General features: G+C 43.1%; 1 protein-coding gene and 2 pseudogenes across 5 annotated transcripts; 1 reads left to right on the forward strand and 2 right to left on the reverse strand.

The window, feature by feature from the left end:
• The first annotated feature begins 495 nt into the window (after window positions 1–495).
• Window positions 496–22,314, forward strand: APTX (aprataxin). Of its 5 annotated transcripts, XM_036261834.1 has the most exons (9): window positions 496–539; window positions 6,631–6,767; window positions 8,127–8,173; window positions 8,409–8,711; window positions 9,823–9,882; window positions 10,637–10,863; window positions 16,684–16,787; window positions 17,516–17,698; window positions 22,003–22,314. In XM_036261834.1, exons 2-8 carry the CDS (start codon window positions 6,635–6,637, stop codon window positions 17,668–17,670), a joined length of 1,029 nt encoding a protein of 342 aa, XP_036117727.1. In that variant the 5' UTR covers window positions 496–539; window positions 6,631–6,634; the 3' UTR covers window positions 17,671–17,698; window positions 22,003–22,314. The 5 variants fall into 5 exon arrangements, with proteins under 5 accessions (XP_036117727.1, XP_036117725.1, XP_036117728.1 ...); XM_036261832.1 differs by lacking the exon at window positions 22,003–22,314 and having other exon boundaries at window positions 17,516–17,791; XM_036261835.1 differs by lacking the exon at window positions 22,003–22,314 and having other exon boundaries at window positions 8,409–8,495; window positions 17,516–17,779.
• LOC118630121 lies at window positions 22,226–23,171 on the reverse strand (annotated as a pseudogene).
• A 178-nt stretch (window positions 23,172–23,349) lies between these two features.
• LOC118629278 lies at window positions 23,350–23,737 on the reverse strand (annotated as a pseudogene).
• Window positions 23,738–24,852: the final 1,115 nt, after the last annotated feature.

The raw sequence follows: 24,852 nt of genomic DNA on the forward strand, positions 1-24,852 counted from the left end.
AAACCAAAGGCTGGAGCAGGCCAACAGAACGAGTTTATCATGGTGTACAGTTTGTAGCCTTTGTTTTCCATCAGTGAATCTGAAACTTGAGCATGCATCAGGATAACCTGAGGCTCTAAACAGACTGCTGGGCCCCACCCCCACAGCGTCTGAATCAGTAAGCTTGGGGTGAAGCGGAAAACATGGCCTTGATGAAGGTAGTGAGTTTCTCTTTATGAAGGGAGTGTCAAGAGGCTGCCTAGAAACGCTCACAGGGTACAGCTGCCCGAAGCATCTCCCAGCTCAGAGACAGAGGCGGTGACAGGGGAGTGGCTCTCGGGTAGAAAGATGCTGAAATGACTCCAAGGAACCACAATTGGCCCATGTCCAACTGAAGGACCAATTGAGGCGGGCGAAGGGCGAGACACTCAGCCAATCTTATGACAGGCACGGGTGACGCACTAGGTCGCGCGCCAGTGTGTCTGGTGACGCCATCCCGCAGCGCCGGAAGTGGGGCGGCCAAGGAGTAACGCGCACTTGTCCGTCTCCGGTGTTTCGAGGTAAGGCAGTTCGGGCCTACCTCCTGCGCTGGCCATGTTGAAGGCCGGGGGCGTGGGCCCCAGGCCGGTCCGCTGCTGTCTTCGAGTGATGTGCCTTGAACAACGCTCTCACGCCTTCTTTGCGGCAGGCGTTGCTCCCTCCTCGGGCTCCAGGGCGCCCTGCTACCCACTTTCCTCCTGCTCTCTTGGGCCGTGATTTGGCGGCGCTCACGTTGGCTTGCGCCCCCCGTTCGCGTTGTTCACCTGTGCCCCTGGCACCAGTACCTAGCTTGGTCGCAACACGAGCTGATAAAACATTAGAAAGTGGGCATTGTCCAACCCATGGAGGCGGCCCAACTTGTCAGGAAGGACATTGTTTCCGTCAAAAACTCTCTAAAAGCAACTTGAGGGCCTTTTCCAGCGTCCTCAACAGGGCTTATTGGGAAGGCCAAAAGAAGCAAGCCTGTTTTCACGCAGACCAGTGACAGCGGTTCAACAAAGCAGGGATATACTTTCCATTTGGAATTAATGTGGCCCAGGCTTGGAGCCTTTTGGGAATTTGACTTATACTGGGGATTGTTAGAACACTTGGGACAGGACTGTTCGTTTGGGCAGACAATACGGATTTGTGCCGTTTCACCTTAGTTGCACAGGCTGCTGGCAGATGGTCCTTAGCTCCTGCTTTCATCATACCTTTAGTATTAACAAGAGTGATAATAGTTTTGAATGCTTACTTTTGCCAGACACTGATCTTTACATACGAACTCATTTAGCCCTTGTAGTGTAGAGCAGTTACTAATATTGTTTTACAGTTGAAGAAGTAAAGGCTTAGGTTAACTAACTGGCCGTAAGACGCACAGTGAGTTTGTTGTGGAACCACAGTTTGAACTCACGCCGTTGGACTTCAGAGGCTTGGATGTTATCCACTATTTTTTTGTTGTTGTTAATCCTCACTGGAGGATATTTTTTGATTGATTTTTAAACAAAATTTTTTTCCTTTATTGATTTTAGAGAGAGAAGAAGGGAGAGGAAGAGAGAGAGAACCATCGATGAGAGAGAACTCAATTGGCCGCCTCCTGCATGCCCCCCACTGGGGATTTAGCCCACAACCTGGGCATGTGTCCTGACCCGGAATTGAACTGGCAAACTCTTGGTGCATGGGTCGATGCTCAACCACTGAGCCACGCTGGCTGGACTCCATTGATTTTTTTTTTTTGATAGAGTGGGAGGGAGGGAGGGGTGGAGAGAGAGAGAGAGTGAGAGAGAGAGAGAGAGAGAGAGATATCGAGATCCTGAACGACTCTGACTGGTCAGGGGATGAACCTGCAACGCAGGTACTTGCCCTTGATTGGAATCGAACCTGAGACCCTTCCATCTGAGGGCCCATGCTCTAACTGTTGAACCAAACCAGCTAGGGCTCTACTATTCTTTATTGATTTTATTCAACTGTTCATTAAGCTCCTGTACACCTCACTCTGTTGTTATCCACTGTTTTATGGGGAAAATTGAGGTCATCAGATGTGTTTTTCCTCAAATTTTTGCCTTTTCTCGTTTATAAAGTCATCTAGATTTATACCCATCTTTACCTTTTCCTTAATCCTCTGATCAAAGCAAATCCCTTTATTTGTGTTTTTGACCTTTCTTTTTACTCTCATTTATGAGACCTTGTTTTCATTTGTCTTTTCTGCCCCTGTCCCAGTCATGTATAAACAAGGTCAGGTTTCTCAGATCCCTGACTATCCCTCATCTCCACTCCCACCCTGTAAGCCAGAAAGTAAGAAAAAGTTCTTGATGATTATCTTCCTTTAGCTGTCATCCAGTAACTCTTTTCTGCTTCTTATCCAAACTGTTTTAAAGAGTATGCTAAAGTCTCTCATTTTCTTATCTCCCATTCCCTTCTGCAGTCTAGCTATTATTCCTCTGAAATTGTACCCTAAAGTCACCAGTGATTGATTCTCAAACCAGATAGTTATTTTTAAATCATTACTGGATCCCTTTTCTGCTTTTGAAGCTTGATACCTCTTACTCCCCTCTTTGCTTTCTAGGATAATACACTTAGCTGATTCATTCATTCAACATTTTTTGGGATACAGAGATAAATAAGACAAAATGCCTTCCCTTAAGGAGCTTATATTCTAGCTGTTTCTCTTTGTTCCTCTCTCACTAGTCATTTCTCCTGTGGATAGTCTTTTTCCTTCTCTCCTAAAATGTTGGGTGTTTGCAATGCTTGTGACTTTGGGCCACTGTTCTTTTCATTCTGTTCACACTGCCTGAGTGAGTACATCAACTGCCTTGGTTTTAGCTCCCTATGTGCTCTCAAATATAAATTGTCATCTTAGACACTTTCTGAGTTTCACCCTCACCTCTGAGTACCCTCCTGGAGAGCACTGCCTGCAAGTTCCTCAGGCAGTTCAAATTCAGAGGCCCTGAACTGAACTCAGCATCTTCTCTGACCTTACTCTATCACACCCATTACTAAATCCTAATGATTTTACCCCCTAAATGTTTCTGAAATCTGTGCTGTCTGCTTTGTTTCAACTATTATCCTAATTAAGGCTTCATTATCTCTCATCTGAAATATGATGGGCTTCTAACTGGTTTCCCTGCCTCAAGTTCTGATCTGTTATCCACACTACCTACCTCCTCCCTCAGATGATCTTTGAAAACAAATTTGTGTCAAAGTCCTGCTTAGTAATCTTTAAAGAGCTTTGTTCTTTCATCTGATCTATTTTGTCATTCAGCATATATTATTTACTGAATTGCAAGATCCATTGGAACTTCTAAAATTTGAGCTTCTCAGCCAGTCACCCAAGGTTCTGCTTCATTTGGACCTGCTTGTGTCTCCAACCTCTTTTCTGCTTCGTACTTTATGTTGCAGCAACACTGAACTGCATCTTCTTATGCACAGTGCTTTCTCTTTGTGTACTTGCCCTTGCCGTTCCCTTTGACTAGAATCTTCTCCTTGATTTCTGTCTCCACTTCTTGTTCCTCACCTAATTGGGTTGCTCCCTTTCACCTAGTTAACCTGGTTTATATATAGGACTCATTTTAGGCCCACTTATAGGAAACCTTTCATGTCTCCTCCTTTCTCCAACTCTGGGTTGGAGTACTCCCATTATACCCTTTTGATGGCAGATATATATTATACTTGCATCACACAATGCGAGAGAAATGTATTATGACTTTAATCCTAGCACTAGAATGGCACAAGGAACATAGTGGGCATGCAGTAATTTTGACTGAATGCTCAAATGAGCGAAGACAAAAAATATATGGTGCAGTGATTAAGAACCTGTTCTTTGAAATTAATTCAAATTCTAGCTCTGGCATACATTGGCTGTGTGACTTGAACACATTACTTATCTTCTCTAAGCCATGAGTTTTCTCTCCCTTGGAATGAGAATTGTTGTGAAGAGTAAATGAGATGATATAAATAAGACATTTCGCAAGTGCCTAGTACATAGTACACCCTTGATAAATGTATGATGAACAACATGGGGAACAGAAGTATAAGACTAGGCCTAACCTAGGACAGTGATCTCCAGAGAGCCTTCCTCTGAGTTTCCTGAATGCAGTCTGTTACAAGGAGATTTTATTCTCATCTGGAGAGTAGAATTACATCCACATTTTATTTTTAGAGAACTGTGAAGGTAAATTGACCACACTTGACAACAAGATGTAGAGAAGGGAATACAGCTCAGTGAAGGCCTTAAGGAGGAGGTGGGACTTGAAAGTTGTGAAGGATTTAGGTTTCTAGGAGGGAGGAAAGACTATAAACCAATACCAGGTAGTTACATTAAGAATTATTTATTTGAGAGACATGATTCAGTACATTGCACCTGAGGGATATATGTGTGTACAAAGATGCATGTATGTGAGTCTGGGGGAAGGGAAGAGAAAGGATGGGTAAGTGGGACTAGTTCTATGAAAAGAAGTGGGAGGGGAAATAAGTAACCTCTATGGAGTTAGAATATGAGGGTCTTAACTTCAAACCTGAGGGGTTTGGGATTGATCAGGGCTGGGCAGCCTCCTGGCTAATTTTTGACTCTAGATTTCTTCACTGCAGCCTGCCTACACACAGCTGTCGTTTCACTTTACCGTGTAGCTCAGTACCTGGCAATTGTCTCCTACTGATAGATCTCAACTTTTCAGTTTAGTGTTTTTTCAACACCTCTGCCTTTTTTTTTTTTTTTTGTTACTCTTTGGGGCAGCTCCTCTGGGTCAGTCAGTTATGGTCTGCTTTCCACCCCTCACCAATGGCTTGTCATTACTGAAATCTGTGCTGTCACTTGTGCTTTTTAAAATGGAATGTCCCGTCTTACTCCTTTTCTTCCTTATCAGTCCCATTGGCACATTGCCTTTTCAACTGGGAGGTTTCCGAAGCCTTTCCTGACAGATTCAATTTCTGTGACTTTGTAACCCCTAAACACTCGTGCTCACTATGCCTTACATTATCCTGTCTTTGCAGATGGTAATGAAACTCTCATTTTTAAAATGTGGTTTCTTTTCTCTCCTTTGGACACACAGCTTGTGCAGAGGACCTGATAGGTGTTGCCTTGCCTGCAGGGGACATTTCTTAAAGAGAGGGTATTACAGATTTGAGTATTGATAAGTTTAGGGAGTCTACGGAGACATCCCGAAGATCTAGTCCTGTGCCTGCACATACTTCCCTGCTCTGCCTCCCTGGGTGATATCATCCATCTTTCTTCCCTCCCTCCCTCCCTTCCATTTTTATTATTATTTTTTTATCCTCACCCGAGGACATCTTTTTCCATTTTTTATTCGGATAGAGTGGGAGGGAGAGAGAAGAAGAGAGAGAGAGAAACATCGACATGAAAGGGACACATCGAGTGGCTGCCACCAGCACGACCAACCATGGCTGGGGACAAACTGCAACTGAGGTACATGCCCTTAGCGGGAACCAAACCCAGTTCTCTCTGGACCGCAGGCTGATGCTCTAACCGCTGAGCCAAACTGGCCAGGGCCATCTTTTTTTTTTTTTTTTAATCCTCACTTGAGGACATATTTACTCCATTTATCTTCAGATAGAGTGGGAGGGAGGGGGAGAGAGAAAGAAAGGTAAAAAGAAAGAATGAAAGAGAGAAAGAAACATCAACGTGAGAGAGACACACTGACTGGTTGCCTCCCACACCACCCTGACCAGAGCAGGGTTCGAACCGCAACCAAGGTACATGCCCTTGACCAGAATCGAACTCGCGACTCTGTGGTCCACGGGCCGACACTCTAACCCCTAAGCCAAACTGGCTAGGGCGATATCCTTCTTTACATCATCAGCTTTTATGACATATTGATGCCTCTCAAATATATACGTTAGGTTCATTCCTGCCCCTGAGCATCATACCCATACATCCCAGCTTGACCCTTGGATCTTTCATAGGCAACTTAATCTAATTGTGTTTTAATCTGAAATCATCCCTTCTTCACCTACTGTTTAACCTCAGATTATGTCTCTCTGTATTCTTCTTTTTGGTTAATGGGTATTTCCAAATTAGGAATCCTGGTTATCTCCCTTTACTCCTTTGTCATTCCCCAAATGCAGTCAGTAACTAAGTCTACTTTCCTCATTTCTTCTGACTCTTCTTCCTCTCCATCCCCTTGTTCTGCCTTTGCTCAGGCAGAATTTCTTGTCTCTTTCTCTTCTGGTCTTAAGGGTTGTTTTTTTTAATCCTCACCTGAGGACATTTTTTTCATTTTTTTGTTCAGATAGAGTGGGAGGTTTATGAGTCTATCTGTCCCGTTGTACTCCAGGCCCTACCAGGATAGGGACCGTGTTTAATCATTCTTTGATCCTCAGTCTGTAGCCTAATGTCCAGCACATAAAGTATATCAATAAACATAGCAAATATTTTGATTGCTTAGCATGACTCAGGCACAGAAGTGAATACCTTACCCACATTATCTCAGTTAATCCTTAGTTAAAATGTGAGTCCTGTCATTATCACATTTTACAGGTGAGGGAATTGAGACTTAGGGAGGTGAAGTCACTTGCCTCCAGATGAAAGCTGGTAAATGGCATGTGTGGTGTGCTGGGGTGTGGCCCTGGGGGACTTGTGCTAGATTTTTGAGGATTCTGTTCTGTTTTGTCTCTCAGAGTAATGATGCGGGTATGCTGGTTGGTGAGACAGAATAACCGGCACCAGCGAATCAAACTTCCACATCTGGAAGCAGTCGTGGTTGGGCGAGGCCCAGAGACCAAGATCACTGATAAGAAATGTTCTCGACAACAAGGTAACTGGTCACAAGAATGTGGAGAGCACCATGTTTGGTTCCTTAGAGTAGTGATTACCAAAGGTACATATTTTCTGGGTGCTAATGATGGAAAACCTTTGGTCTGCCGTAAGCAAAACTCAGGAACTGAGCTCTTTTAGCCAACACCATTCAATCCTGATTCCACTCTCTGAAAGCAGATACAGTTCAGTGTTGGGAACAGATGGGTCCTTCCTTTCACTGTGGGTGGTGGAACTGAGTCCTGCATCCTGCTTTGCCCAGGGAGGGTCTGTGTTTGGTGGGGAGATAGTTGAATTCTGGGATCTCCAGGCTGAAACCATGTCTGAGAAGTGATGGGATGGTTCCATCCTTTACATACTGCCTCATACAGAGGGTGATATCTTATAAGACTATGGTATCTAGCTCTTGAAATGTCATGCCTGGGATTTAATGAAATGAAAGTTCTTAGGAAAAAGCCTTACTAGGTACCTAGTTTTTTGCCTGTAAACTTCTGGATGTGCTTACTGCTACCAGGTCTCTGACCTGCAGTGTGTTCCCCATAACAGGGTTGCCCAAGGCTTGGAGTCTGCAGCACTGATTATTGGTTTTACCACTTGAATTAGTCTAAGTTGGGCAGGGGCGGGAGTCATGCTTGACCTGGCTAGGCCCAAAATACAGAACCAGATGCTTCTCACTCTCTGTCTCTCTGCTCACAGTAACAGTGTGTAGGTCCACTGTGTAGGTCCACCTGTCCTCTGCCTGTCCTCCTTGGAGAGCATCTGTGGCATCTCTCTTCTTTGCTCTCTGTCTAACCCCAGAAACTTTGTTCACTTATCTGAGCGTTAGTGTTAAATGTTACTTCCTCCCACACATGCTCAGACTATTCTGTCTGAATGTTCCTCTTTCTGGAACATTCTCTCTACTCCTTCTACCCAAGAACAGCTAAACTTCTGTTTTTCAGGAATGTATCACTTGCCCCTTTCTCTGTTATAGGCATCTGATAGTTTTATGTAGTAGTGGAAGCCTGATTTAATCCTGAGCCAAGAGCTTGTGAGAGAAGTGGGTCCCCTTCCCTGACTGCAGAGGCTGTGATCCCAGGTAGGCCAAGGCTCTGGAATAGGGAGACTTGTGGGGACTCAGTGAAGCTGCCTCACAGGGATATTAGCAGTAGCTAAGGGAGTAAGTACACTGTTGGATATTTTATGGAAGGGTTTGGAGCCTCAGCCACCTGCATAATGGGCAGTTTTGCTTATAGACCTTCAAGGAAACTGCTGTCAAGTTGCCTCCTAGAGTTAGGCTTCATTGTCCTGTACAGAGAATAGGAGCAAGTGCCTGGTTCTTCATGGTATTTGGGTTTAACTTTTTTCACTCTTCTTCCAGTGCAGTTGAAAGCGGAGTGTAACAAAGGATATGTCAAGGTAAAGCAGGTATGTCTGTTTGTAACTTGGATTTCCATTTTCTATTTGATGGGCTTCTTAGTTGTTGACTTTAGAGTGTTTGGGCCAGCCAGTAAGTCTTCTCTGTCATGTATGGAAGTGATGGAGTAATATAAGTGAACATTAAGCATGGTGCCTGGCACATAGTAAGTGGTTAACAAAGCTGTGGCTATATTAGTGATGGTATTTTTGCTATTTTTGTAATTATTTTCTGATTATTTCATAGGTAGGGGTCAATCCCACCAGCATTGACTCAGTCATAATTGGGAAGGACAAAGAGGTGAAGCTGCAACCTGGCCAGGTTCTCCACATGGTGAATGAACTTTATCCATATATTGTAGAGTTTGAGGAAGAGGCAAAGAGTCCTGGCCTGGAAACATACAGGAAGAGAAAGAGGTCAGGCAGCAGTGATTCTGTAGAAAGGGATGCTGCCCCGGAAGCTGAGCCCAGTACAGGACTGGAACCTAGGAGCAACCCTAGCCAGTCCTTTGTGCCTCCGAACAAGGGGACAGATAAATCTACGAAAAAGGTGAGGGCAGTGTGCTTGATAGATGATGTGGAGATTAAATGAGTTATAATGACCGCTTAGTTGTTTTGTACACTGTAAAGCCCAGACACAAATGCAGAGTTATTTATTAGCCATGGTAAGGGTTATTAACCATGATGAAAGAGTCACTTGTTTGTGTCACCAGTCACTTGGGTGAATGTCCCTTTATGTACTTTTCTCGAATTCCTGAGGTAAGCCACTTGAAGGTAGGGCGGTACTGGCAGTGTACTTAACACTGAGCTACTAAAATGGGTCAGTCATTTATATTTCTAGAAGGTTAGCATTGGAACACTTTTCATAGAGTATGTGATTCACATCCTGATGTCAAAGTGGAAACCTAGACAGGCTTAGATGGAGTGAGACAGAACAAAGAGGATTTGCTTCACATTCTGGCATTTCCAGCCTCCGTCTAGACATGCAGCCCTGAATCCAGGGAGAAAATGGGGATGGTTTATGGTTACAAAGGCAAAAGATTGAGATAAAAGGGATATAGTTTAATTCCTTTTTAAATATTTTTTTAAATTAATTTTTTAGAGAGAAAGGAAGGGAGAGAGAGATAGAAACATGTGTGTGAGCCTGGCCAGTGTGGCTCAGTGGTTGTGCGTTGATCCATGCACCAGGAGGTCGCCGGGTCGATTCCCAGTCAGGGCACATTCCCAGGTTGTGGACCAAATCCCCAGTGGGGTGCATGCAGGAGGCGCTCAGTCGATGTTCTCTGTCATCAGTGTTTCTGTCTCTCTCTCCCTCTCCTTTCCTCTCTCTCTAAAATCAATAAAGAAAAAAAAATTAAAAAAAAAAAAAAAAGAAACATCTGTGTAAGAGAGACACATCAATCTGGTGTCTCCATACATGCACCCCACTGGGGATCCAGCCCACAACCCAGACATGTGCCCTGCCCTGGTATCGAACCAGGACCTCTCAGTCCATGGAAAGACACTCAATCCACAAAGCCATGCTGGCTGGGCAGATATAGTTTAATTCTTAAAAATTAACCTTATTTTCGAGTTTAGTTGGACTTTGCTGACATTCAGTGTTAACTAATGCAAAATTTAACTATTGGCATTTGTGATTTTCATTGCCCTTTTTGTTTTAGAAATCATTGGGCCACTGGAGCCAAGGCTTGAAGATTTCTATGGAGGACCCCAAAATGCAGGTCAGAGTAATATTTTGGCATTGAAATACATTTCATGTTTTAAATGATCACTCTGCAGAGGTCATAACTACAAATAAAATAAAAGAAGATCAGTCCTTCTGAATGAGATTTGTTTTATTGGGCTATTTTGTGAGAACAGGTAGCTGGAATTCTTTGGAGACAAACTAAGTTCTTCAAATGAATATCCCCTCTGCCTTGTTCCTCCTAAACTTCTGGATACTATTAAGGGAAGTTGAATTAATCTTACTGTGGTCCCTGTGATTGCAGTTACTGGGCTGCCCTGGGATTAATAGTCATGCATTACCCTGGGAGGAGTCTTTGAATTCTTCTTAAATTATATCCTGGGGTGTTAAGGGGCCAGATCTGATAGGGCTTCTTGGAACACAGGTGCAGATGTCATGTGGTCTGCTGTGGTAGAGTGGAGAGGGAGCATTTGAATTGATGCCTGCAGGGATTTCATTTCAGATCCTTGGGAACTACTTTGTGTTGTGCATTTTCTGAGTAGTGTGGTGATTCAAACACAGATTACAGTCAACTAGATTTGGGTTGCAATCCTAGATTTCCTACTTAGTAACTGCGACTGTCCAAGAGACTCAACTTCTCTGAATCTTTGTGAATCTGTCAAAATTGGGATACTAAAAACTTTTGCAGAAGATTGCGGTCTGGATTAAGTGACTTAATGAATATGACAGCTCCTGGCACACAGAAGATGCATGGATGATGTTTGTTTCCTTCTCCTGTGCCCCTCTGCTAGGTTTACAAAGATGAGCAGGTGGTGGTGATTAAGGATAAATACCCCAAGGCTCGTCACCACTGGCTGGTCTTACCATGGACCTCCATTTCCAGTCTGAAGGCTGTGACCAAGGAACACCTTGAGCTCCTCAAACACATGCATGCTGTGGGAGAAAAGGTGATTGCAGATGTTGCTGGGTCCAGCAAACTCCGCTTTCGATTGGGCTACCACGCCATTCCCAGCATGAGGTAAGTCCTGTGGGTAGTGCTGGTGCATCCTGATTATGTCTAGGTGGACAGATAGATTCAGCCTGGGTCTGCTGAGTGTTCTGATAGCTGCAAGGATGAGGGGTGTAGGGTGGGATGTTTCCAAGGCAGTTGGCTGAAACTTTACTCTTTTGCATGCCTTGCCTATAAGCCTTGAGTTTCTACTTCTGCTTATAATTCAATCACATACTTTTTTTTTGTTCCTCTCAAAGTGTAAACCTCTGAGAACCTAAGCTATGAACTAGATGAAGCAGCTTTATTAGTCTCTGATGAAGAACTGTGGTCAGTGACTTTTCAGAAGCCTCAAAATCCCTAAGTGATTAAGGACCATTGCTCTGAAGGACACAAACATCACTGACTTCTGTCATGACAGTTTAGTAGATATAAAAGTTAAAATAAAATGAGAGAAAAGTGCAGAGCCTGTTTTCTTTTGGCTCATACCCAGAAGGCCTCAGAAAGGAATGATTGATTCTGCAAGCAAGGCAGATCTCCACAGTTCTTTACAGCTAAACAACAAGATAAGCACACTAATTGGATTTCAGAGGTTTTGTCTTGTTTGTGTGTGTGTGATGAAATATACATAACATAAAATTTATCATTTTAATCATTTTCAAGTATCCAGTTCAATGGCATTAAGTACATTTACATTGTGCAATCATCACCACTATCTATTTCTAGAATTTCCTTCATCTTCCCACACTACTTCCCATTCTCTCCTCCCCCAGGGACCATCTCGAAACCACCATTTTACTTTCTGTCTCTCTGAATTTGACTACTCTAGATATTGCATATAAGTGTGATTATATAGTATCTATCTTTTTGTAACTGACTTATTTCACTTGAGATAATCCTTCAAGGTTCATCATGTTGTATCATGTATCAGAATATCTTTTGGACCCAGCTGATGTGGCTCAGTGGTTGAGCATTGACCCATGCACCAAGAAGTTTGATTCCTGGTCAGGGTACATGCCCAGGTTGTGGGCCAAATCCCCAGTTGGGGCATGCAGGAGGCGGCCAATCGATGTTTTCTTTCATCGATGTTTCTATCTCTCTCTCTAAAATCAATAAAGAAAAATAAAATAAAATAGCACATCTCATTAAAAAAAAAGAATACCTTTGGTTATTTTTTTTAAGCACTCAACATTTTATTTAGGTGGGTATTTATGACTTAGATTACTGGCTACTTAATAAAATATTTTTGTGCTACATTTTTCCCCCATCAGTACTCTTTCTTTTAAATTGAGACATAACATACATAGAATAAAAATGCATAAGATTTATAGTTTGACCAGTTTTTTCTTCTTGTTGCAAGTGTTACAAATGTCCTCCCTTTTTTTTTTTTAATCCTCACCCGAGGATATTTTTCTACTTATCTTCAGATAGTGTGGGAGGGAGAGAGGGAGAGAAAAGGAAGAGAAAGAGAGGGAGGGAGGGAAGGGGGGGGGAGAGAGAGAGAGAGAGAGAGAGAGAGAGATTGAAATATTCCTGTAAGTGGGACACATTTACTGGTTGCCTCCTGCACGACCCCAACCAGGGCTGGGGACGAACCCACAACCAAGATACGTGCCCTTGACTGGAATCAAACCCGCTACTCTTTGGTCCTCGGGTTGACGCTCTACTGCTGAGTCAAACTGGCCAGGGCCAGATGTCCTCTCTTTTTATCCCCAATGATCCCCTCATCCCCACTCCCACTCCCCTCTTGCTTTTCTCCAACTAATATCTGTGTCCATTGGTTGTGCAAGTTTGATCAGTTTTGACAGATGGACATACCATGTAATTATCACTCTGACCATGATACAGAACATTTTTGTTATCTCATCTCAGAAAGCTCATTTGTGCTTTTTCCACTTAATCCTCCCCCAAGCATTGTTATGATTTCTTTCAACATAGATTGTTTTTTTCCGTTCTCATATCAATGGAATCATATAATGTGTGCTCTTTTTTTATTTCTTTTTTAATCGTCACCTGAGGATATTTTTCTTTTTTTAAAATCTTTATTGTTGAATGTATTACAGATGTTCTTCATTTTTCCCCCATTGACCCCATCTTCCCCCCTCCCGCCTTTTCCCACACTATTGTCTGTGTCCATTGGTTATGCATATAAGTTCTTTGGTTTATTTCTTCCCACCCCCCCAACCCCTTTCCCTTTGAGGTTTGTCAGTCTAGCAATGAATTTGTGCTTCTTAATCCCTTCACCTTTTTCACCCATTCCCCCAAGCCCCCTCCCATCTGGCAACCAACAAAGTGTTCTCTGTATCTATGAGACTGTTTCTGCTCTGTCTGTTCATTTTGTTTGTAGATTCCATTGTTGATAGATATGTATTCATTGCCATTTTGTTTGTTCATATATTTTATCTTTTTCTTCAAAAAGACCCTTCATCATTTCATATAATAACGGTTTGGTGGTGATGAACTCCTTTAACGTTTTCTTGTCTGGGGAAGTCTTTATATGGCCATCGACTCTAAATAACAGCTTTGCAGGATAGAGTAATCTTGGTTGTAGGTTCTTGGTTTTCATCACTCTGAATATTTCTTGCCACTCCCTTCTGGCCTGCAAAGTTTGAGAAATCAGCTGACAGCCTTATGGGTACTCCCTTGTAGGTAAGTAGCTGCCTTTCTCTTGCTGCTTTTAAGATTCTCTCTTTGTCTTGAACCGTTTGCATTTTGATGATGATGTGTCTTGGTGTGGGAATCTTGGGGTTCATCTTGCTTGGGACTCTCTGTGCTTTCTGGACTTGTATGTCGGTTTCCTTAACCAAGTTAGGAAAGTTTTCTGCCATTATTGTTTCAAACAGGTTTTCAATTTCTTGTTCTCTCTCTCGTCTCCTTCCGGCATCCCCATGATGCGAATGTTGGCATGCTTAAAGTTGTCCCAGAGGCTCCTTACACTATCCTCATTTTTTTGGATTCCTTTTTCTTTTTGCTGTTCTGATTGGGCGTTTTTTGCTTCCTTATATTCCAAATCAATGATTTGCTTCTTGGATTTACGTACTCTACTATTGAATCTTTGTAAATTATTCTTTATTTCAGTTAAAGCCTCCTTCGTTTCTAACTTTGCATCGATCATTTCTGACTGTACCTTTTTTATGCTCTTGAGGCCCTTACTAAGTTCATTGAGCATCCTTATAAGCAGCATTTTGAACTCAGCATCTGTTAGGTTGCTTATCTCCATTTTCCTTAGTTCTTTTCTTGGGATTTTGTTCTGTTCTTTCATTTGGGATCTGTTTCTTTGTCTCCTCATTTTGGCTGCCTCCCTGTGCTTGTTTCCGTGTATTACTTAACGAGCGGTGTGGAGCTAGCTGAGACCAGATGCTGCTCGTTTGAAAAAATTTAGGAAAACCTGAAGCAGGATCCAAGACAGGTCAATCCTATGGTTAAGCAAGTGCCAACAGCTTGGGTGGGCCTGAAAGTTGGGTGGGGTGGGGCCTCAGGGAATCATCAGGGCGGAGCTACCAGTGTGAGCCAGGTTGCTGGAGTCCCAGATGTGGTGGCTGTTTGCCGCCCCAGGGAAGGGCTCACCAAAGGAACAAAGGCCTCTGACAGTACGTTTGCCCCGGAGAAAGCCCCCTCTCCAGCCCTCGCTCCAATGCCAAACAGCTTAGTTCTTCCCTGTATGTCTCTGGTGCCCCTCGAGCTGCCTCCCCTCTAAGCTTAGAGGGACTGAGTTTGATAAGTTCGTGCGCGGGCCCTTTAAGGAGCTGCCTGGGGCTCCAGCTGCCTCAGCTTCTCTGAGCCTCAGTTCCCGCTGGTTTTTCCAGCCAGAAGTTATGGGGACTTCTCTTCCTGGCACTGGAACCCTGAGCGGGGCATCTGGTGTGGGACGGGGACCCCTCAGTGCTCAGGGAGGACCTTCCCAGCAGAGGTATCCTCCTGATTTTTATCCACCACACGTGGGTGTGGGACCAGCCCGTCTCACAGCCATCTTGCCGCTGCCCCTCGTGCCTCTGCCCCTCCGCTCCTCAGACCAGTCTTGATGCAGCTTCTTTAATTCCATCTTTGTAGGACTTCCATTCAGCTTGATTTCAGGCGGTTTTGAATGACAGTTTTTCTGTAGTTTAGTTGTAACTTGGATGTGGTTGTGGGAGGACGCGATACTGCATTTACCTACGCCGCCATCTTGACCGGAAGTCTGGATTGATACTTTCAATATTATGTGGTGACCTTCTCTGTCTATTATTATGGCCCTTGTTTTAAAGTCTGTCTTGTCAGATATGAGTATTGCCACACCAGCTTTTTTTTCATTTCCATTTGCTTGAAAAAAATTTTTTCATCTCTTTACTTTCATCCTGTGTGAGTCTTTTGTTGTGAGGTCGTTCTCTTGTAGACAGCATATATGTGTGTCGTGTTTTCTTATCCAATCAGCTACGCTATGTCTTTTGATTGGACCATTTAAGCCATTTACATTTAAGGTAGTTATTGATAGATAGTTATTAGTTGCCATTTTAATTTTATGTGTGTGTTCCTCTCACTCTCTTTCTCTCTCTCTCTCTGTTTCTTCTTCTTACAATATTCCCTTCAGCATTTTTTGCAGTGCTGGTTTGGTGGTGGTAAATTCTTTAGTGTTTTTTTTTTTTTTTTTTTTTTTTTTTTTTTTAATCTGTGAAGCTTTTTATTTCTCCTTCAATTTTGAATGATAGCCTTGCTGGATAGAGTAGTCTTGGATTCAGACCCTTGCCTTGCATTACTTTGTACACCTCACGCCACTCCATTCCGGCCTATATCGTTTCTATTGAGAAATCAGCTAACAGTCTAATAGGAGCTCCCTTGTAGGTAACTTTCTGTCTCTCTCTTGCTTCCTTTAAGATTCTTTCTTAGTCTTGCCCTGGCCAGTTTGGCTCAGCGGTTAGAGTGTCGGCCTGCGGTCCGGAGAGACCGGGGTTCGGTTCCCGCTAAGGGCACGTACTTCGGTTGCAGTTTGTCCCCGGCCCTGGTTGGTCGTGCGGGTGGCAGCCACTCGATGTGTCCCTTCACGTCGATGTTTCTCTCTCTCTCTCCCTTCCTCTCTCTCCCTCCCACTCTATCTGTACAAAAAAATGGAAAAATATCCTCGGGTGAGGATAAAAAAAAAAAAAGATTCTTTCTTAGTCTTTAATGTTTGCCATTTTTATTATGATGTGTCTAGCTGTGGGCCTTCTGGGGTTCATCTTGCTTGGGACTCTCTGTGTTTCCTGGACTTGTGTGACTTTTTCCTTCACCAGTTTAGGGGTTTTCTGTCATTATTTCTTCAAACAGGTTCTCTATTCCTTTCTCTGATTCTTCTTCTGGTATCCCTATAATGCGAATATTGTTATGTTTTGTATTGTCCCACAGCTCTCTTAACCTTTCCTCCTGCTTTTTAAATTTTTTTTTCTATTTGCTGCTCTATTTGAGTGTTTTTCCCTACCTTGTCTTCTAAGTCACTGATTCAGTCTCTCTCTTCTTTCCTCTCTGTCTGGGAAGCTGAAGCAGGTATCAGGAATCTAGTTCACTGGTAAACAGGCTCATTCACACACTCCAGGAAACTGCAGCCAAGCAGACTTAATCCTCCAAAAAGACAGGAAAACCATCCCCGGGATAGTTGAGAATATAATTTCTACAATGGCAGAGGCCTTTGCCGTTCTGTTCACTGCTAAATTCCCAGTGTTAGAACAGCACTTGGCCCTCTTAGGTACTTAATGAACATTAAATAATCTTAAGTGAATGAATGAATTGAATTAAATGGAAACACTGTCAATATTTTACATACACATGTACTGTTTGTCCTTTAATTGAGCAGTAGTCTTGAATGGATTTAATCATTAATTTTTTCCCCCTCTCAACTAGCCTATTACACCTTCATGTGATCAGCCAGGATTTTGATTCTCCTTGCCTCAAAAACAAAAAACATTGGAATTCTTTTAATACAGAATACTTCCTAGAATCTCAAGGTAAACAGTATTCTTTGATTTTCACATTTGTTTCATTTTTTCAGCTGCTCTTATACTTGATTTGGTTGTTTCCTTAAATAATAACCTGGTCTTAAAAACCAAAGTATAATTAACTCTGTGTTCCCTATAAAGAGAGCCCCAGTAAAAGAAACTTGATTATTTGGATTATAGTAAGATTGTCACTTGGCTGTGAGCAGCCTTCTTGGGGGACCTAGACAGCTGTTTTGTCAGGGTCGAAAAGGTGTTTTATTATAACACCAGGGAACTTAAAATTTTTTCTGAGAGTTATTGGAGTTCTTAGATGTGAAAGCTCTGAACAGTTCTATGTCTCTTCTGCCATCTGCTGGGCAGGAGTGGTTAACTAACAGGAGAAGGCTGTGTGTGCAGAAGGAAGCATTTCCCAGTGTGACTCAGTATGCTGGGAGGTTAATAATGACAGCTGCCATTGACCAGGGGCCAACCAGGGGTGAAGTACTGTGATAAGCCTTTGATATAGTAACACGGATTGCTTAAAGTGTATCTCGAAGGAATATAATCATGTCTGAAATGGGTTTCTCAGATTTAGAATCTGATCAAGCCCATTTCCCTTGCAGTGAGTTAACCTAAAATTTACTAGCTTTAGGATATCTGGCATATATTTATTTGGGGTCAGATTTTTTTTGTTTGTTTTAAATTTTGTATTGGCTTTTCAGAGTAGTTGGGTTCTGAACTTTTTTCCTTGCTTGCAGCTGTGATTGAAATGGTACAGGAGGCTGGCAGAGTAACCGTCCAAGATGGTATGCCTGAACTCTTGAAGCTGCCCCTCCGTTGTCACGAGTGCCAAAAGCTGCTGCCTTCCATCCCTCAGCTGAAAGAGCATCTCAGGAAGCACTGGCCCAAGTGATTCTGTGGAGCCTGAACTTCTGTATTAAGTATGGCTGATTGTTTAGCGCAAACCCCTGGTACCTGTTCTGGATTGCTTGTGAACTTTTACTTATTTCTTGAATTAAAAAATGCAGGTGTTTTTTTTTTTTTTAAACAGAGCTTGTTTTATTCCTGAGCGGCTACAATGTGGGGGTGACTTGAAATAGTTCAGGAATTAGGAATTTGGGTTTGTCATGGATGTGTTGTGTTCTCTGGTTAGTGAGGGTAGCTGGGATACGCCTTACCACCACTTCCAGGACCCATGTCAGCTCTGACTAATGGGAGCAAAGCCACTTTCAAACTGATGTGATGCAGGATATGGAAGCAGAGTGCTGACTATATATTTCTGCTCCTTACATTTATCCTCCTTCTTCAGAGGCATGCGGTACCCTTTCTTCAGAGCAGCAAGGGGGTCTCTTGTTTATCTTGAAGGCACTGTTTGGTGGTGTTCTCTGATATTTTTAAATTAAAAAACATTTTTTAAAAATTACAGTTTATATTTAATATTACTTTGTATTAGTTTCAGGTGTACAGCATAGTGATTAGACAATCATATACTTTACAAAGTGTTCTCCTTGATATTTCCAGTACCCAGCTGGCACCATACAGGTACTACAATATTGTTGGTTATATTTCCTATGCTGTACTTGCTCTCAATCTTAATCTGTTCTGTAATATTCTTTCCCTTTCCTCCCTTCATGAGGAGACTTAGTTTCTTCTGTCCCTTTCATATTTTTCTATCCCAAACCACCCAGTTACTAGGCATTGAAATTCTTTTCAAAATCATAGGCTTATTGGTGAAGAACAGACTCTGGATTCAGATCTGGGTCCCAGTCCTTGCTCTGCTATGTAAACTGAGGGATCTTGCGCAAGTTCCTTATTATCTCTGAACTTCAGGGTTATAAGGGATTAAATAAAATAGTTTATGTAGAAGATTAAGCATTGTATCTGGCATAGAGGACTAAATAATGGTAACTGACAGCCTGGCTCTTTGCAGTTGCTGTGATGGAAGGCTTCATCCTCCAGCTTCACGGCTCTAAGGAAGTTCTGGGTCTGATAGTTGTGATCCCATCCCAGCATACTGTCTGCTTGGACTGTGCTTTGAAATCCACAGAGCTCTTAAGATTCTTCCATAGACTAGATTTTTTTAAAATTTATTTTTTATTTTTTAATCCTCTCTTGAGGATATTTTTCTATTTATCTTCAGGTAGAGTGGGAGGGAGAGAGAGGGAGAAAAAAGGAGAGAGAGAAACATCAATGTGAGAGGGATACATCGACTGGTTGCCTCCCGCACCACCCCGACCAGGGTCGGGGACGAACCGCAACCACGTTTGTGCCCTTGGCCAGAATTGAACCCGAGACTCATTGGTCCATGGGCTGATACTACACTGCTGAGCCAAACTGGCCAGGGCCATAGACTAGATTTAAAAAAATATGATGAAAGCTCTGAAGCCTGCTCCCCAGAATAATGGGTGTGTATATGTATGCATGTGTGTGTATACACACACACACACACACACACACACACACATTGTATATACGTTAGTAGGGAGTTTATATACATTACTAGGTCATTTATGAAGCCTCTGAAGTGCTTCTGTAGACTCCCTAGGAGTCGGTGGACCTCAATTTAAGAACCTCTGCTCTGGAGAAAAGGGTCATCACCATGAGTCTGGGATTTCAGGAGGTGTCTGGGATTACTATGGAGGGCCAGGGGACAGATGTCATCTCCAGGATGTTTCTGGGATGCTCTCCTTTGATCTTTTGCTCCTCTCTCAGCCCTTTGGTATGTGCACATCCTAGGGGAGGCTGGAGATGGAATTCAGGCCCAGGATCTGCTAGCTCCAGTTTAGCCACCACACTCAGGGACATAGGGAACTTCCTAGCAAGTCTAAGGGGTTTGGGAACCCTGGCTAACAGACTATTCATAAGCCTTGAATCTATTACTGAAATGAGTATCTTGGGAAGAACAGTACTACTCATTAGCACAAATAGATGACCTGCTTCGTGACTGTCCCAGGACAGTGGGAGTGGCCATATTTCTTGGCACAGTATAGTAACAGTACAAACTGTACTGAAGATCCAGTACAGCTTCTAGCAGCTTGTACTATTCACAAAGGCAGATATTATTCTGAGGCCCCAAAGTACTTGAGAATTACAGAACATTTAATTAAACTTTAGATAAAGTACCCAGTGAACGGTTTCAAAATAGGTATTGCAAAAGCATTCAATTTAATTTTCTACCTAATCAGCAATGCTATATAGTTTAGCATATCAATAATAAAATCAAAATGAGAATATTTGATAAGAAACTGCAACTTAGGAGAGACTTTACCACAGACAGTGTAATAACATACGAGATGCAATGAAGGAAATTTTGGAAGAGTGGGTGACCACCCTTACATTCTTTGTTCAGCCAGGCTACTCAGTGACCTTGAAGAAAGAACAAATGTAAATAATGACTTGGAGGGGCCAGAAAAAGGATGTGAACTATTGAGGTATATAGGCTTCATGCCATGCCCTCTCCCAGGTGGGCTATTGTTGACATTATTACAGGAAAAAATTACCTTTCTTTGCTTATTTAATTCAGATTTATCATTGTGTTACAATTGGGTGGAGTCTTTTCAAGGTATAGGGCATACTGGCATGAAACAATACACCAAAAACATGTAAATCACATTTGTGATGCCAAGTTATATAGTATTTCCTTCATTAGGGACTCTCCTCTTTTATCTTGGCCCCATCATAGCCAAGTAAGGCAGCAGTTTTATTAAAACAAAGCAGTTGATCTAGGAGGGTAAAGGAGAAACATCTGTAACAAAAATAAATTAATAAAAATTGGAGCCCTGGCTGGTTTGGTTCAGCGGTTAGAGTGTTGGCCTGCGGTCCAGAGAGACCTGGGTTTGGTCCCCGCTAAGGGCGCGTACCTCGGCTGCGGTTTGTCTCCGGCCCTGGTTGGTCGTGCAAGTGGCAGCCACTTGATGTGTCCCTTTCACATCGATGTTTCTCTCCTCTCTCTCTCTTCCTCTCTCTCCCTCCCACTCTATCTGAACAAAAAATGGAAAAATGTCCTCGGGTAAGGATAAAAAATAAATAAAAAAGCAGCTGAGTATGGATGGTTACTTCAACTCTAGCTAAGAAGGCAGATTTATCAAGTTCTGTTGCTGTAAAGAAGGTAGATACATACAATGTGACAGTCAGAGCTGAACTGGAACCCGAAACTGAGCAGGCGGATGCTTTCTATGAGACCATGGAGGATAGACCTTGAACAGTTAATAACAGATCTTAAGTCAGAGCTGGAGAATAGGGCTCTCAAAGTCCATTAGACTCTGAATTGGAGTAATCTGATATTTATAATTTAATCTGTTAACTTTTTTTTAAAGCAAACAAACAAACTCAACTATCAGGTAATTGGCTTTGGGTTTTAGTCTCCTAATGATTAGGGTTCTCATGCTTCTGACTCAGGGAGGGGCCAGTAGGTGAGCATTATACAGGCAATTGTCAAATGACTCATAAAATCAGTGACATACTTAAATGACTGTGAGTTCCCCTATTGCAGCTGCTCTCTACGCAAACCTTAGGGAAGGGAATGGGCAGGGCAGGGAAGTGGGAAAGGAGTTTAGATCTCTAGGATTCTGGGCCACTCACTACTCAACTCCTTTTGCCTGTTCTATTTTGCAAATTCATTTTGAGACCATCTATTTCAATTTCCTCAATTTTTAGAAGGCAGCTGGGACGTGGAGGTGTAAGGGGCTCATTTAGCAATTTAAACTAGGTCTTGAAGTCCTCTCCTTGACTCTTCCCAGATGCTCTCAGGCACTGACATCTTATTTACGAAGAATTGACATCGCTGCTAAGTCCCACTCACTTCTGTGTCCTGCCTCAATATTTTTTTTTCATCTAAGGGTAGAGTAGGAAAAAAAAGGACTTAGGCTTGTATTTGAGGCTCAGCTCTGTTCCATATTAGTTGTGTGACACTGAGGTCATTTAACCTCTCTGGTCTTAATTGCATCATCTGTCAAATGGAGTTAAAATATATACTTCCCACATTAAGGAGCATGAACCTGACAGGGCCAGGTACCTGTGTGGTCCAGTACTCATTAATCCTAGTCTCTTCTGCCAAACTTGAATCCCAGCAAAATTCTCTCAGGCAAGCCTCTTTTCCTCTCAGCCTTGGTTTCTCATATTTAAAACTAGGGCCTTGGAAAGAAGTCTTGGATTATACTTAAAGTCCCTCCCTGTAAGATTTGAGTCTTCAAGCTTCAGCTTGTTCGCGCCTATTGCTCTGTCCTCAAGGTCTTTTTTCCCTAAGATCAAAATTGGCAGATGTGTTCTCTAAAGTGCAAGAGATTCTTTGCATCCATGCCTTCACCTATAAAGTAAGTTTTTTTTGATATTAGTGTTTTATTGAGAAAAGTACACAAAACCCACCTGTGTATACAACCTCAGATGAACATAACCTCACACCTCCTGTTTTCTTACAAAAGCATCATTTCTTAGGAGTAATGTCTTGCTCATTTCAGCACGTATCTCAGTTAATTTGATTCCTTTTCCTCCAGGCTCAAAATAAAATCAAACTCCTCTTGGGTCAGGGGCTGACCTGTGAGTCTCTGGAGTGTGAAGAGCACCATATTTTTTAAAGGGCCTTTGGTGGCTTAGTGAGCTTGGTGATGGATTTTGAGCTCAGCCAGGGGAATGAAACACTTCATCATCCCAGCAAACTGTACATCCACAATGGACAGTTTGGGGTTGTCTCTTTTTTTTTTGATCCTCACTGAGGATATTTTTTTGTTTATCTTCAGGTACAGCATGAGGGAGAGAGAGAGCGAGAGCGAGAGAGAGAGAGAGAGAGATTGATGTGAGAGGGAGACATCGATTGGTTGCCTCCCGCACGACCCCAACGGGGCCGGGGCTGAACCGCAACTGAGGTACGTGCCCTTGGTTAGAATCGAACCCGGAACTCTTTGGTCCACGGGCCAATGCTCTAACTGCTGAGCCGAACTAGCCAGGGCAGGGTTTTTTTTTTGTTGTTGTTGTTGAATGGATCATAATAGGAATTGCTTTTCTCAAACTGTGTGGTCTAGGAAAGCCTCCTTCACAATCTTCATAAATCCTGCGCCTGGTTCTTTGCAGTTGCTGTGATGGAAGTCTGCATCCTTCAGCTTCACGGCTCTAAGGGAGTTCGGGCCTGATAGTTGTGATCCCATCCCAGCATGCTGTCTGCTTGGGCTGCGCTTTGAAATCTTCAGTGCTGAACCTCACATTTATACCTTTCTCTAATCGGCTTTCTGGCTCTGACTTCATCAGCCAGTAGCTGCTTAGATTCTTTCCACATTTTTTAGAGCTGAAGTCTTCTGAGGGCTGGAGTTTTCCATTTTAGTTGATGTCTCACCTGGGTGTCTTAGTCTTGGTACGCTTTCCTGCTGGTCCCTTCTTGTCTGGCCAAGCAACCCCAGCCAGCCTCTTCTTGGGTCTTGGCATGGTCTTCCTGCACGGGGCTGAAGAGCAGAAGATTCTGGAATCCACTGAGAAATACAGATGGCAAGTCTATCTACCCTCAGAAACCGCTTCACAGACCCCAGTCCCTAAAGTAAGTTTTCTTTTTCTTTTGAAGAGAACATTCAAATTTTATTGTCACATATAAAACAAAATATAAAGCTTAGAAACAGATCACTTGGCCCTTTGTCTTCTTCTCTCCTCCAAGATAAGATGCAGTGTTTGCATTTCTGAATCACTACAGTTCTCTTAGATCTGCAGTTGGGCTCAATATACTCAAGCCTCAGCACAATCTTCTTTGGAGTTTGAACCTTTTGGTGGAAAATTGGCTTAGTCTGCCCACCACAGTCACTCTGCTTCCTATCATAACACCACTTTCCTTGTGCATACAGAGAACCCTTGCCTTTCTTGTACTGTGTTACTTTGTGGGGTTGACGCTTGCTACACTTCTTACCAACAGTCCAGCGGGTTTTAAGAATGTTCACCGTGCTTGCGAGAGTCCTATCAGCACAGAAAGTAAAGTAAGTTTTGAAAGAAGTCTTCATCTGCATCACGGGAGAGGGGGAGGGGGAGGGGGGGAGAGAGAGAGAGAGAGAGAGAGAGAGAGCGCGCGCGAGCGAGCGCGCGCGCCCGAGAGCAGAACACTTTCCTCCTGCCATTCCTACCAAAGCACAGAAAGAACCCTGACTCCTCTGCTTAGGTCACATATCTAGACTAATCACTGTGTCTCTTAGGGGAATGGCATACTCTGGCCATCATGAGTAACAGGATCATCTTGTGGAATGCCTTGGGACTGATGTCCTCAACGGAATTTTCTTGGGCAGGGAGTGGTAGTTCGCAAAACAATTGATGTTTATCACTTATGTGGTCTGCAAACATCATCCCAGCATGTTGGTAGCTCTCTTGGCCCCGTGCTGTAGTCATGGGATCTAAGACTAAAAGGAAGAAAAACAGCCCTGAAATTCTGGCAATTACAAGTGAAAAGTTTGGTATAACCCACTGCCCCCACCTCCAACCTGTTCTGTTTGCCTTGGTTAAAGGAAAAACTGTACATTCAAATGGAATACTTGGTTACTGGCCAAGGGCCTTTTGCAGAAACTTCTCCAGAAATTATAGGATGTAGTCTTACAACTCTGGTTTGAGTTGCCAGAGTCCTGGGGCACCTCTGTCCTGGCTCACCAGCAGACCACCAGCCTTTGCTGTTCTTTCCTTGGCTGCATTATGGAGATGGGGGCGAGGGCCAGGGCAGAGGAAGGGGCTTTGAGGGGTGCCTGAAAAGCCAGTTGAGGGTTGGATTCTTATCTACTGTTGTTAGCATTTCCACTATCATAAGTATTCTTAGAGAATTGCCCAGTGACTAGGGAATGGGAACTGTTACTTTTGTGTTCAAGAACTTGTAAAGGGGGAAATATTCCTGATGGAACAAGGGGAGGAAATAGGTCAAATACTAAAATGTGATCCCTCCAGTTGGTAATGCTTTAGGGAAGAGACCCAAGGTATCTGAATTCCCCACCTGAGAAGCTGATAGCTCTTATGTCCCCTTAAAGAGAAAAAGAAGAGAGTGCCCCCTGCAGGTGGAAGCTTTTAGGCACCCTCCTTCCCCCGCTGCAATCCTCAGGTTGAGGCCCACATAGGAAAAAAATACACAATCTTACAGGTTGGGGAC

The sequence above is a fragment of the Molossus molossus genome, unplaced genomic scaffold (genome assembly GCF_014108415.1).
Source record: "Molossus molossus isolate mMolMol1 unplaced genomic scaffold, mMolMol1.p scaffold_m16_p_14, whole genome shotgun sequence".
Classification (NCBI taxonomy): domain Eukaryota; kingdom Metazoa; phylum Chordata; class Mammalia; order Chiroptera; family Molossidae; genus Molossus; species Molossus molossus.